Consider the following 12,740-nt stretch of genomic DNA (forward strand, 5'->3'; position numbering starts at 1 on the left):
CGCCGGCCCTGCCGCGCTTGCTCCTTCGCGGAGGCAGGCACCGGAAGCGGCGGGCGGCAGCCATGACGGAAGGCAGGAAAAGGCGGAGCTTGCGACTTCAAGCCGGGAGGCGGCTGCCTGCTAATAAGGGAGCAGCTCCTGAGGGTAAGTGCCTGGCGGAGGGTCCCCGGGGGGAGCAGGAGAGGGGCGACGACGGAGGAGGACCGAAGAGGGAGCTGGGCGCCACCCCTTGGCTGAAATTCATGGGGGGGGGCGATGGGGTCTGGGCAATCCAGCCTCCTGAGCGCGTGCAGAGTGCATCACCGTTTCACCCTCGGGTCAGACTCAGTCAGGGCCGGTTCTGATTAGCTCAGGCATAGGCAAACTCAGCCCTCCAGATGTTTTGGGACTACAACTCCTATCATCCCTGACCACTGGTCCTGTTAGCTAGGGATGATGGGAGTTGTAGTTCCAAAACATCTGGCGGGCCGAGTTTGCCTATGCCTGGACTAGGTTTTGTTTCAAGGGGGGGGGGGCCCTCCCCACCCGATTCCCAGAAATCTGTAGCTGCTTAGTGCCAGCGACCCATTGCTGCCTCTACTGTCTCCTCTTGCTGCTGGAGGTGAGGTGGTGATCCAAAGGATTTGGGCACAGTGGGCTCCACTTAGTTTCTACCTATACATTTAGGGAGGTGGTTGGTTTCCAGACAGGGTTGAGCTTCAGCGCAGGACCGAGCATAAGATTGCCAGCTTTTTTCTTACAAAGCGTGTCCCCCCTTTTTTTGGGGGGGGACGACGACAAAACTCCACCTGTTGAATACTGGCTGCTGGTGAGCTTATTAAGTAGATGATTTCACGGGGCACAGCCAAAATTCAACAGGTGGGGTTTCCCTCCAGCATGTAGAGCTGGGTGGGAGGCTGCATCTGTTGAATGTCTGCACATCAGGCAACTTTTGAAAGATGTGCATGCTTTGGTTTTTAAACACGTGGCAACACTGTACAGTGTAACTGATGAAAAATGTAAGGAAGGGCTATAACAGTGATAAAGCAAATGCTTTGTATGCAAAGAGAGTTATGTGGTTTCATTCCTGGCATTTCCAGCTAAGGTTGGAAAACCCTATTTGAAATACTAGAAAGCTGCCAGCAGGCACTGTAGATGGTGTATGTGTATGAGCTTCCTATACTGTATTCCTAAATTCCTGAATGTTTATGTTCTGCTATGAGTAAGGATGCGGGTGGCGCTGTGGGTTAAACCACAGAGCCCTAGGGCTTGCTGATCAGAAGGTCGGCAGTTTGAATCCCCATGACAGGGTGAGCTCCCGCTGCTCGGTCCCTGCTCCTGCCAACCTAGCACTTCAAAAGCATGTCAAAGTGCAAGTAGATAAATAAGTACTGCTCCAGTGGGAAGGAAAACGGCGTTTCCGTGTGCAGCTCTGGTTCGCCAGAAGCAGCTTAGTCATGCTGGCCACATTACCTGGAAGCTGTACACCGGCTCCCTCAGCCAATAAAGCGAGATGAGCACCACAACCCCAGAGTCAGTCACGACTGGACCTAATGGTCAGGGGTCCCTTTCCCTTTCCCTTTATGAGTAAGGAAGAGACCGAGCTTGCCTCATTTCCACAAGCACAAAAGCATATACCACCACAATGAAGGTTTCTCAAAGGCTTAATAAAAGGTTTGTGGTGTGGGATAGCGCATAGCTCCTGAAATATAGCATGTGTAGCAGTGAGAGGAAGACAGTTACACTGTTCACACATTAATGGTTTACCATGAACATGTGATCTGGGCTACTTTGCCCCGCTGCATTAGTAGTCAGGAGAACATGGTTTATTTTGCTTTAAGTACAGCTAGCCAGCCAACAGTAAACCTTGGTTACAGATTGTACAGTAGTTTGTTGGAGTGAAACAATTCCACTATCCCAGGTTCAAACATCATGCTAAAACAGAGATTGTTTGTTTACACTGCATGCTAGTGTGAAGCAACAAAGCAGTGATAAATCTTAAACAGCAACACACAAAGATTATCTGCAAAAAACTACTGAATTCTGGTTATTTGTTGATTAGAATCCCTGCACATTAACAGAGTTTGGAGTGCTTGAAATTTTAAGATCCAATTGTAAGCACATTACAAGGATATAAAAGTAAGGCTTAAGTTGATTCCAACTTCTTGAATAATTCAGCCTCGTGGTACAGGACTGCTTGTTTTCAATTAAGTAGTCTACTATTTGTTCCCATCTATTGGAAGTAGGGTGGAGACTATGTAGCACTCAGTAAATCCATGACCAGGGTGGAGTTTGAATCCAGTTTGAAATTTGCACCTAGCATGGGGAGTAGGTGGGGAGTCAGTTGTGTAGATTGCAGTGCACATGCTGTTCATATGCTAGTCTCTGTTCTCCATACGGACTGACAATAGGCAAACTAGGATGGGCATAGAAGACTTTTAGAAGACATCTGAAGGCAGCCCTCTTTAGGGAAGCTTTTAATGTTTAACAGACTACTGTATTTTAACTACTCTGTTGAAAGCCGCCCAGAGTGGCTGTGGAAACCCAGCCAGATGGGCAGGGTATAAATAAATTATTATTATTATTATTATTATTATTATTATTATTTAGGAGACATACAAACTTACTCATTTGTACTCATGCATTTGTACGGGCATGCACAATCACTCACAACTTAATGCAAGGATTGTGAATGCTTAAATAGTTCTCCCAGTCTCCTAAAGTGAGATTGTCCATATGCAGCTTTTAAGTTAATCACTATTGTTAACTAGATGTAGCGCAGCTGTATGTTATTTTTTCCCTTACCCACTTTCTAATTAAAAGGCTCCCCAAAGGGTCCTATATAAAATAATGCAATATAGTTAATTTGGAGCTGTTTCCATAAGGACTTCTGCTTTATCAGACAAAGACATGCCTAGCTTAACATCTTCTTTGTCACAGTGATTAACCAGATACCTACAAGAAGCCCATAAGCAGGACAAGGCGACAATGGTGCTCTCTCCCATTGTTCTCCAGCAACTAATATGGAGAGGCATGGTGCCCCTGAACCTGGAAGAAGCATATAACCATCATGACATGTATCCATTAACAGATTTATGCTTCTTAAATTCATCTAATCCCCTCTGACAATCATCTAAACTATCAGATCTTGTGGCTGTGAATTTTATCAGTTAACTGTTCAGTGCATGAGGGCACTCCATGATCCAATTCTCTATGGTTTCCATTTCTCATCCTATCTCACTCCCAGCAGTTAGAGATACTATTTATATTCTGTACGTCTTACTTGCATAGTCACAACTTAATTAGAAGGTTGTCTGTGGTAAAGAAGATGAGAGTTACTGTCCTGCTCAGCAAGTGATTTTCTGTTGTGTTAATAACTGCTCTTGCTGTTTGGAGATGCAGTTGTCATTCTCACTACAAACCGTAGTTTGGTTTTCATCTAGTCCACTGAACTGGGAGTAAACAGCTGCAACACAGTGCAAGGCAAGAGTGCAGACATACCGTATTTTTTGCTCTATAAGACTCACTTTTTCCTTCCTAAAAAGTAAGGGGAAATGTGTGTGCGTCTTGTGGAGCAAATGCAGGCTGCTCAGCTATCCCAGAAGCCAGAACAGCAAGAGGGATTGCTGCTTTCACTGCGCAAAGATCCCTCTTGCTGTTCTGGCTTCTGAGATTCAGAATATTTTTTTTCTTGTTTTCCTCCTCCAAAAACTTGTGGTCTGGTGTGTCTTATAGAGCGAAAAATACGGTAGGTTGTAGTTGGGTCTCCAGGCCCTCTTGCTCCTGTGTAGGATAACAGAAAACAAAAATCCTGACTATGGTACCTTTGGTGACAGATTGGTAAACCATGCATTTGTTACTGTCATTAACTCATTAAGGAAGGGGTTATTGTACTACAAATAGCCTAAAAACTGGGTTCTTTCCGACTAAGCTACACTCAGATTAGACCCATTAAAATTAATGGACTTAATTATGCCTATTGAGTTCAGTGGGTCTACTTTGAGTATGACTAATGTTGGATACAACCCTGTAATTATAGAAAGTACCTTGCCGGAAAATTTCCATCTCCTGCTTAGAAGCTCAAGTGTGCATGTCTGCCCATGTATGTATACACACATACATATTTGGTTAATTTCCCAGGAAACTACATGAGAATGTGGCACATGCATTGGATCACCTCTAGAGCAGGCTTTGTATTCTATATGAATTGTAAACTGGGGATAATTTACGCAAATCAGTTTGTAAAAGAATAGTTTGTTGTTTCATTCTATTCTGGGCGTGAAAATACTGAAATTGTTTAGCCATCCATACCTCTTATTTTTGTAGAATGGTTGTTTAAAAAATACCTTTTCTTAGTGATGGGTAGACTGTCTTTCTCATGTTGGCCTGCTTTAGGTAAATAGCATTCTTTTTTAAAATTGTTTGTGGCATTTCTTTTTAATAGTAATAACAGACTTGTTCACTCAGGAAACTGGCAGTGCTAGGTTTTAAAAGCAGAACCAATTGTTTGAGAGACCAGCTAAGCTGGAATAAAAGGCAGGAGGCCTTTGAACATAGCAGGCTGGCTTGTATTGATCACTGCCATCTGCCTTAGATTGAAAAAGACCTTTTTCCCTAGATAAATATTTGAGATAATGCCATTGAACTATCTGTTTTATGACAAAAAGGCTTTTGATGGTTTGGGGAATGACAATGAAAGAAAGCCTGCAGGATTAATCTATGATTGATTGATTTAAATATCAACAGAATATATATCGGTGAGACTGAGTTGAGCATGTTATATTGCAGCTGGTATATTCTGTGGAAGACATAGGTGAAAATAATGGTAGCACCTGTATTGAGGTGCACCTGTTTGTGTATAACCAGTGACTTTTTGAATGTAGTATTATTACATTTAAGATTTAGGCCAAAGTGTACTTTTAAATCATGTACTACAGTGTTTGCAGCAAATTTCAGCTCCTTTGCATAGGGTTGTTCATTAAGCTTCCAAAACAAGGCTGAGATGCTCCAGAATGTTTTTGCTCTTGACCACCTCTTAAATAAATTATGTTAATTGCCAATAACACCATTATCGATAATTCTGTGATTGCCATGAGGAAGTTTAAGTCTGGAGCTCAGGTACCAAAGTGGAGGGCCAGAAAGTGGAAGATCTGTACATTTCCTGTACATATGTCCAGCCCTGAACTTTTTGAAGGAAAGGTGACACAGAAATCAAATAAACAAATGGGAATGATGACGTTTAACCCATTGTGAAACTTAACAATGGACATGTAGATAAAAGCTTAAGTACTGTATTTACTCAAGTCTAATGTGCCATCGAATCTAATGCACACCTCAATTTTTGCAACGTAGTTTGGCCAAAAATGGTGAGCATTAGATCCGAGTAAATACAGTAATAACAAACAACAGAAGAAGCTAGAATGAAGAACTATCTGCCTGGTGGTTCTTCTGTATTTTCGCAGAATTTATTATTTTTATCTCCACTGAATGGAACTCTACTCATTGCTCGGAAGCCCTCTGTGAATAAGGAACAATGTTGTTGCCTTAGGCACACTCTTAATTGAGAATGTCACCTTGTTGCTCTCCACAGAATGAGTTTAAAAGTGTAGTAGAAAGCTGTGTCCCTCTTCTGCAAACTCTAGTGCACTGCTAATGTGAAAGAAAAGGATAAATGGTGCATTTGCTCACAAGTACCAACTAGAAAGCGGAGGCTGCAGACATACACGAGAGACAATCACGTCCCTAGGGTTTGCTGAGAGGGGTCCGTAATTGCTCAGTTCATGCAGTATTAAACAGGAGAGAGGAAGAACTAGCAGTTAAAAGATCTTCCTGTTCTGCAAAACATGGCTGTATACTCCATTTCAGTAATGCGTTGAATAACTCCGGATAAAATCATTGGGCTGCTCACACCCTTTATGCACCAGCTTCTTCATAACGTTTATCAGTACTGTCACTTCCTAAATATGTTTACTCAGAAGTAAAAATCTTTTCTATATTTCTTTTTCTATATTTCTTTAACCAAGAACATATATTTCAATGACATACAAAAGTTAAGAAGCAATACAATTGAATTAAAAATAAACATACGCCACACAGATGATAATATTTTTTAAATACAAATTTTGGTGATTTCATTCACAATTCCTGGGAATAATAATTATTGTTACTGATCTTTGAGGGTGGTAAACATTTCCTTTATTTATAAATATTGGTATATTGTCCTTGAAGTCATGTTCTAACTTGAAGCTGAAAAATTACAAAGATTTTCAAGTAGTAGCATATTTCACAGGAGGCATTCAAACATGGTTATCATTTTCTATATATATTTTTTTTCTGCCACATAGTTAAAAACTTTTTTCTTTGTTCTCCACCTTAATTTTCAAGTTAATTTTCCAGATTTGACTACACCAACAATTCTTATTAAATCCCTCTAGACTTTGATTTTTTTTAAAAAAAATTATTTCTATTTAGCTATAAGTTTGCTTCAATGTGAGTTATTTTCAAGTTAAGAGACTTAGCATTAACTATGCATTTTTACTCAGAAATAGGTGCCATTAGAAATCATATAAATGTAGCCCTGGACAGCATTCAGTTAGCCTGCTCTGGATGAGTATGACTTCTTCTTTATATGAAATATATTTTTAAAAAGATATACAGTAGTATCCTTATGGAAGAGGCTGTATTTTTACTGACTTGAAAAACTGGGAAAGGCAACAATTTAATTCTATTTCAACTTTACAATGGATTGACTTTCTCTACAGGGATCAGTGTGCAAACAGGGTGGAGATGGAGATTAAATCCTTCATAGGCAACTGCCATTAAAACTTTGTAATTGAACTACAGATGTTGAAAAGGGGAACAGTAAAACACCATCACTTGGAACATTTAGCTCTTTAATTGGTGAGTGTTTTTCTGAAAGATAATTGTTTCCAATATTTGGAGCTTTGGGGTTGATATAGAAAAATAGGGATGGTTGGCTTTTACTGCCCAACTCCCCAAGGTGTTAAGATTCCTGCTCCGTGATTGCAGTCATGGGATTGTTGTCTGTCACATGACGGTGTATGTTTTGACTCCACAGAGTGGGAAGTGACGGAGACAGGATGTTTGTGTTACTGTGTTCCGCGAAGTGGGACTATTGTCCTTGTTCTTTCTCTTTGCTGTCTGATGAGAAAGAGGAAGGAGCTAAGTCAGAATGCTCCAAGTGTATTATATGTAAATAAATGTAGATTAGCCAAATGCTGAGCTATTGAGTTCTGTTATGCAAACTGCAAACATTCTGCAGATCCCTAAGTGTGCTGATGTCTGTTGGCATCAGTCGCTGTGATGTTCTTGCAGAAGAAAGCTTTTGAAGCTCCTGAACGATCGACCAGGAGGGAGAGAACATGCCAGTCGGGCATGTGTCTCTACCAGGGTCCTACATGAGACTAGGATGGCTCCTACACAAGGGACTGAGTCCCCTAAGTCTATGATCGGTCAGAGGTGAATGGATGGAGGCAGGATGCAGTGAAAGCAAGGTAGATCTTTATTTTTCTGTTGCAACAGAGTTCTCTCGCCTCCTATCAAGGAGGCAAGAGAGACCCAGAAGCAAGAAGAAACATCTCTTTTAAGGGTTTGTATTTTGGCATGGAGAAAGACAAACAACCAGAAATTACATCACACATAAGGTGGGGTTACTGTGGCTCAGGCAGGCCAAGGTGTGATATTCCTGAGGAATTAGCAAGTTTTACATAGTTCCAGACACAGTTTACACAGAACATTAGCATTTGATAAGACAAACATCCCTCAGTGCAAAGCATCTGGACAAACAATGACAATTAATACAAAGGAAAATCAGTGCAGATCTGTTGTAGCTGTATTGGCTGATAACACACTTCAGCTCTACTTAAAGATGAAAAAAAATATTATGAATAAATAATCACAGTTCTTGGTATAGTAAAGGGTTTTTTTAATATGGTATTATGTTCTTCAGCTGCAATTGTTTTGAAAGTGTGCCATCTAGCGTCCAAGAGTTGCAGCCTGATTTGTAATTAAAAAAAAAAAAAGACAGTCAATGGGATTTATTAAATATGTACTAATGTTCAAGTCTAGGATCCTAAGCATATAGTCTCCATAAATCAGATATAATTGGTGCAGAATCATAACTAATTGTGCATATAATTTATTCCCTAATGTTCCGTGTGTTCAACTATTTTCAAAATAATGTAGAGCAGAAATTGAGTTTTCAGTCAAGAACTAAGGTAATTTTAATTGAAATCATAGAATCATAGAATTGTAGCGTTGGAAGGCACCCCAAGGGTCATATAGTTCAACCCCTTGCAATTCAGGAATACTGTAGACTAAGAAAAGTAATTATTTTGATCTGAATAACTTTGATCAGATGGAGAAAATGTCTTACAATGCAACCCAGTACAAGTTTCCAGTTTACTCAGAAATAAGTCTCACCAGGTATATTAGTGCTTATTCCCTAGGAAGTGTTTAGGTGTTCAGCCTAATGCTGCAATCCTAAGAATGTTTGTTAGATTTACTTCTAGCAAACAGGACTGAAGTCTTAGGTTTTTGTGAATTCTTGGGCTATGTAGTGAAAGATGTAGCACCACAGTATATGTCTAAACCACAGAGCCTAGGGCTTGCCTATCAGAAGGTCGGCGGTTCGAATCCCCGTGACTGGGTGAGCTCCCATTGCTTGGTCCCTCCTCCTGCCAACCTAGCAGCTCAAAAGCATGTCAAAGTGCAAGTAGATAAATAGGTATCGCTCCAGTGGGAAGGTAAACGGCGTTTCCATGTGCTGCTCTAGTTCGCCAGAAGCAGCTTAGTCATGCTGGCCACATGACCTGGAAACTGTACGCCGGTTCTCTCGGCCAGTAAAGCGAGATGAGCACCGCAACCCCAGAGTCGTTCACGACTGGACCTAATGGTCAGGGGTCCCTTTACCCTTTACCTTTACCATAGTATATAGGGAGCGGGTGGTGCTGTGGGTTAAACCACAGAGCCTAGGGCTTGCTGATCAGCAGGTTGGCGGTTCGAATCCCCGTGATGGGATGAGCTCCCATTGCTTGGTCCCTGCTCCTGCCAACCTAGCAGTTCGAAAGCACATCAAAGTGCAAGTACGGTCAGGGGTCCCTTTACCCTTACCTTTACCATAGTATATAGGGCTTGTGTTACAGTATGAGAAACTGAGAATAAGGATGCCTGTAGCATATGTCTATGAAACAAAGGTCTTCAGTAAAATGGAAGAACATCTCTGGATTTATCATAAATTGAGTCTTCCCTGAGCAGAAGAGGCTTTCTGCTAGCAGAACTGCATATTTTGATCCAAGCCAATGATAGGGATATTAATGGTCTTGGTTGTCAGTAGAAAATTACAGTGGATTGAATGTGGACAAAGTTAGAATAGATCCATTGAGCTATCTAGATTTAATTTAGTCAATACTCTCCTTATTTCACATGATGTGGTACTATCCTGTTATTTTCCAATTCTGGACAGAGGTCACACTGATCATATCAACTTGGTTCTGGAAACAACTAAAATTTATGGACAAAAGGGCCTTGATATAACACCTCCTTATTGTGTGGAAGCTTACCCCAGGGAACGGAAATGGATTAGTTGTGCTCTGTTGGTTGCCAAACATATCATTTTACAACATTGGAAAAGTAAACGGACAAACAATCCAACAATGGACAAAAGATCTATTCTTGCTTTCCATACATGAACTAGCTACAGATTACGTAAATTTGGTACTTATCATGCTCTGTGGCAATTCTGTACTGAACTCTGGCCCTAGTTGAATGTACAGGTTTTTTATGATGCATCTACATTGAAAGTGAACAAAACCTATGCATGCTGACCCCTCTTCTCGTCTTATTGCTTCCCTCCATTCTGGTTTTAGTTTAGTTTGATTTTCTTTTGGGGTTTTTTAAAATATATATATATAAACAAAAAGAATAACCACAATGTATTGAGATTTAAAAATAGTTAAGTCTATGTCTGCTCTGAGTAACATTTAGATGGAACCAAATATATTTTATACTTGAAAGAATTGCATATGCATTACTAATTTTTGTGACCTCCCTATAATGGCCCTCCAAAAAGTGCATTTCATTAATAATAATCAAATGTTTGCTTCAGAAGACCCTTCTCTTATGTGACCTTGAAACAATCTTGGCAATATTTATTGTTTTTATTTTTATTTTAACTGTCCTACCTTTCAAAACACAATAAGAAATATACTCAAAATGCAGAATATTAAAATCCATTTAGAAACAGTAACAACAAAGATTAATTAATATTTGCATACTATATTGAGAAAGGGAGAAACTGATGGATTTTAGGCATTACTGTTTCTGTTTATTTATATATACAGGCAACCCCCAATTTGTGCAGGGGTTGTGTTCTGGATCATCTTCATTTTTGCTTTGCATAGCTTTATATTAAACCTTTTATAATTTTATTAATCACATTTCTTCCTTTAAGAAAAAAATGAAAGGATTGACTGAAGATCACCTGTACCTGGACTACTTTAATCAGAATGCAGATTGTGTCTTTCCTCTACACACCTCCATATCCTTGTTTTTGTTGTCATACTGTGACTGCAAGACATTCAGAGTATTTTTAGTACTGCCAGGTGAAACAGCTTCAGATGCCCAGCCTAAAGACAAAGTATTTCCCAAGGACCTGGATATTTGCTTCATCAAAAGATGTCAACTTCCTTTGGTGGTCCAGAGCTGCTGTTTACCTGCTGTTGTCGAGAAGAATGGAAGATTTTGTCGAGCAGGACTTGCTGTGGTATTGAGGCACATAGTACAAAAAACATATGAAGCAGATCCGTCAAAAGAGGACATTTTGGAACTCTTGGGATTTAAAAAGACCTGCTTGAAGGCTTGTGCTGAAGTGAGTATTTCTATTTTTTCGTAAATCTATCTCATAATAGATTTCACATATATTAAACCTTGTTCAGTGCATGACCCTAATGCAGAAGTGACCAGTTAGGCTATTCACTGAACAAAGTTTAATATATGTCTGCAGTACAACTCCCATCATCCCTGACCATTGGTCATGCTGGATGGAGCTAATGAGTGTTTTGAGTCCCACAGCACCTTAACAGCCACAGGTTCACCACCTTATTACGAAAGGCCTGGAAAACAGTCAACTGATTAATCCTATTTATTTGCAGGTTAGTGAATGGACCAGACTTTGTGAAATCAGCATCCCTCAGGCAGTTGAAAACTTTCTGAGCGTGTCTTCGGATCAGGTTCAGAGTATTCCGGAGGAAGTATTACAGTTTGAAAAGAAGCTGGGAGAGCCTGTAAGAGTACATAATGATGACAAAATTCGAAGACAGAAAGTTCAACAGCAAAAGACATTCGTCAAGGAAGCATGTAAAGATGTTTCTTCACAAGAGGGAAGATTAGCAGAAAATCTGGACTCCTCTCCTGCAGAACTGGAACTGAGTTTAGCTTTATCTAAATTAACTGTGCAGAAAACACCAGTTGCTGCCAAAAGGGAGCGCTCTCATATTAGGAAGATGAAAACATCTGAATTGCCACTCTTGGAACACGTTTTTGCTGAAGGGCTATACTTCACTTTGGCTGATGTAGTCCTCTTTCCATGCATCCATCATTTTTTGGTAAGGATTTACACATTTATGTGTGTTGCTTCCCAGTAAACTGTCAACCTTATCTAGTAGATGTTGGGAAGAGATGAATCGCTTGGAGCTTATGTATTCTCAGCATATTTTCTCAGAAGTATGTCTCACTGAGTTCTATGCAACTTACTCCCTAGTAAGTGTGCTTAGGACTGCAGCCCCTGCAGACTGGTAGAACCACAATGCTGGCACCACTAAAAGCTCTATTCCTGTAGTGGCTCTGATTTATTTATTTTTAAGCTTTAAATCCATTAATCTATTATGTCACTCTTTGTAGTCATAGTGGTTAAGTTAGGCATGAGAATCTCTCTTTGTGTACAACCCCACCACTACCACTCCACAGTTTGAATCTGAGTGAGGCAGAAAGCCAATATATTCCTGGGTAAGCCCACAAGGTAGTGAATGTCTTAAGATAACAGAGACATGCTTGATTCATGCTTGTACATCAGGTAGGTTCATAAATTTTCTCTGATAACCAGAGCTTTGTTTTCTTCCTTGCAGGGTTTCAGCAAGAAACACCAAGAGAACTTCTTAAGATTGCCATTGATATCTAGTTGGTTCCAGAGAGTTCAGGAAGTACCTGGAATAAAGAGAGCTGCTGCCAAATGCAATATGCAGTTTTTACCCCATCAAGGCTCGGTCTCTTTATCAGATGAACAAATGCAGTTTATCTGCACGGCTTCTGATGAGCCAGAGGAAGAGCATGAAGACACTTCATTTATAGGTGGACCAAGGCCAACCATGACAAAATTAATGGTAACTTAATAGTTTCACACACAACACACTCACTCACTGGCACTGAGTCATAGAATGGATTGTGCATATATTTTGAAAGAATGCACAAAAAGTCAGCATTTAAATTGTACACATATTTAACACAAAATAGGCACTTTTCAATGCATTCATCCATAATAGATACTTTTTATTTGGCTTCTTGCAATATCAAGCATATTTCTCTATCAAAGGTCTCTGTCACTAAAAATAGGTTGTGTTTTGTTTGATGGTATAATCCTACCAGGGAGGGGGAGGACCCTGTAATACTGATACAGCTCATTTGAAGTAGACAAAACTCCCAAGTAACCCTTACAACAGCTCTGCAAAGATGATCAACATTATAAC

The 12,740-nt window shown here is 40.2% G+C and overlaps 1 protein-coding gene across 2 annotated transcripts in view; it reads left to right on the forward strand.

Moving 5' to 3' along the window:
* The first annotated feature begins 4 nt into the window (after nt 1-4).
* GSTCD (glutathione S-transferase C-terminal domain containing) overlaps nt 5-12,740 on the forward strand; it is a 56,243-nt gene continuing 43,507 nt past the window's right edge. For both annotated transcript variants that reach the window (XM_079990224.1, XM_079990225.1), the window contains exons 1-5: nt 5-144; nt 6,741-6,879; nt 10,451-10,867; nt 11,151-11,603; nt 12,123-12,377. In XM_079990224.1, coding sequence (XP_079846350.1) covers nt 10,457-10,867; nt 11,151-11,603; nt 12,123-12,377 — 1,119 coding nt within the window. In that variant the 5' untranslated portion in view covers nt 5-144; nt 6,741-6,879; nt 10,451-10,456. The remainder of the gene's footprint in view (nt 145-6,740; nt 6,880-10,450; nt 10,868-11,150; nt 11,604-12,122; nt 12,378-12,740) is intronic.

The sequence above is a fragment of the Podarcis cretensis genome (genome assembly GCF_951804945.1).
Source record: "Podarcis cretensis genome assembly, chromosome: 9".
Lineage (NCBI taxonomy): Eukaryota > Metazoa > Chordata > Lepidosauria > Squamata > Lacertidae > Podarcis > Podarcis cretensis.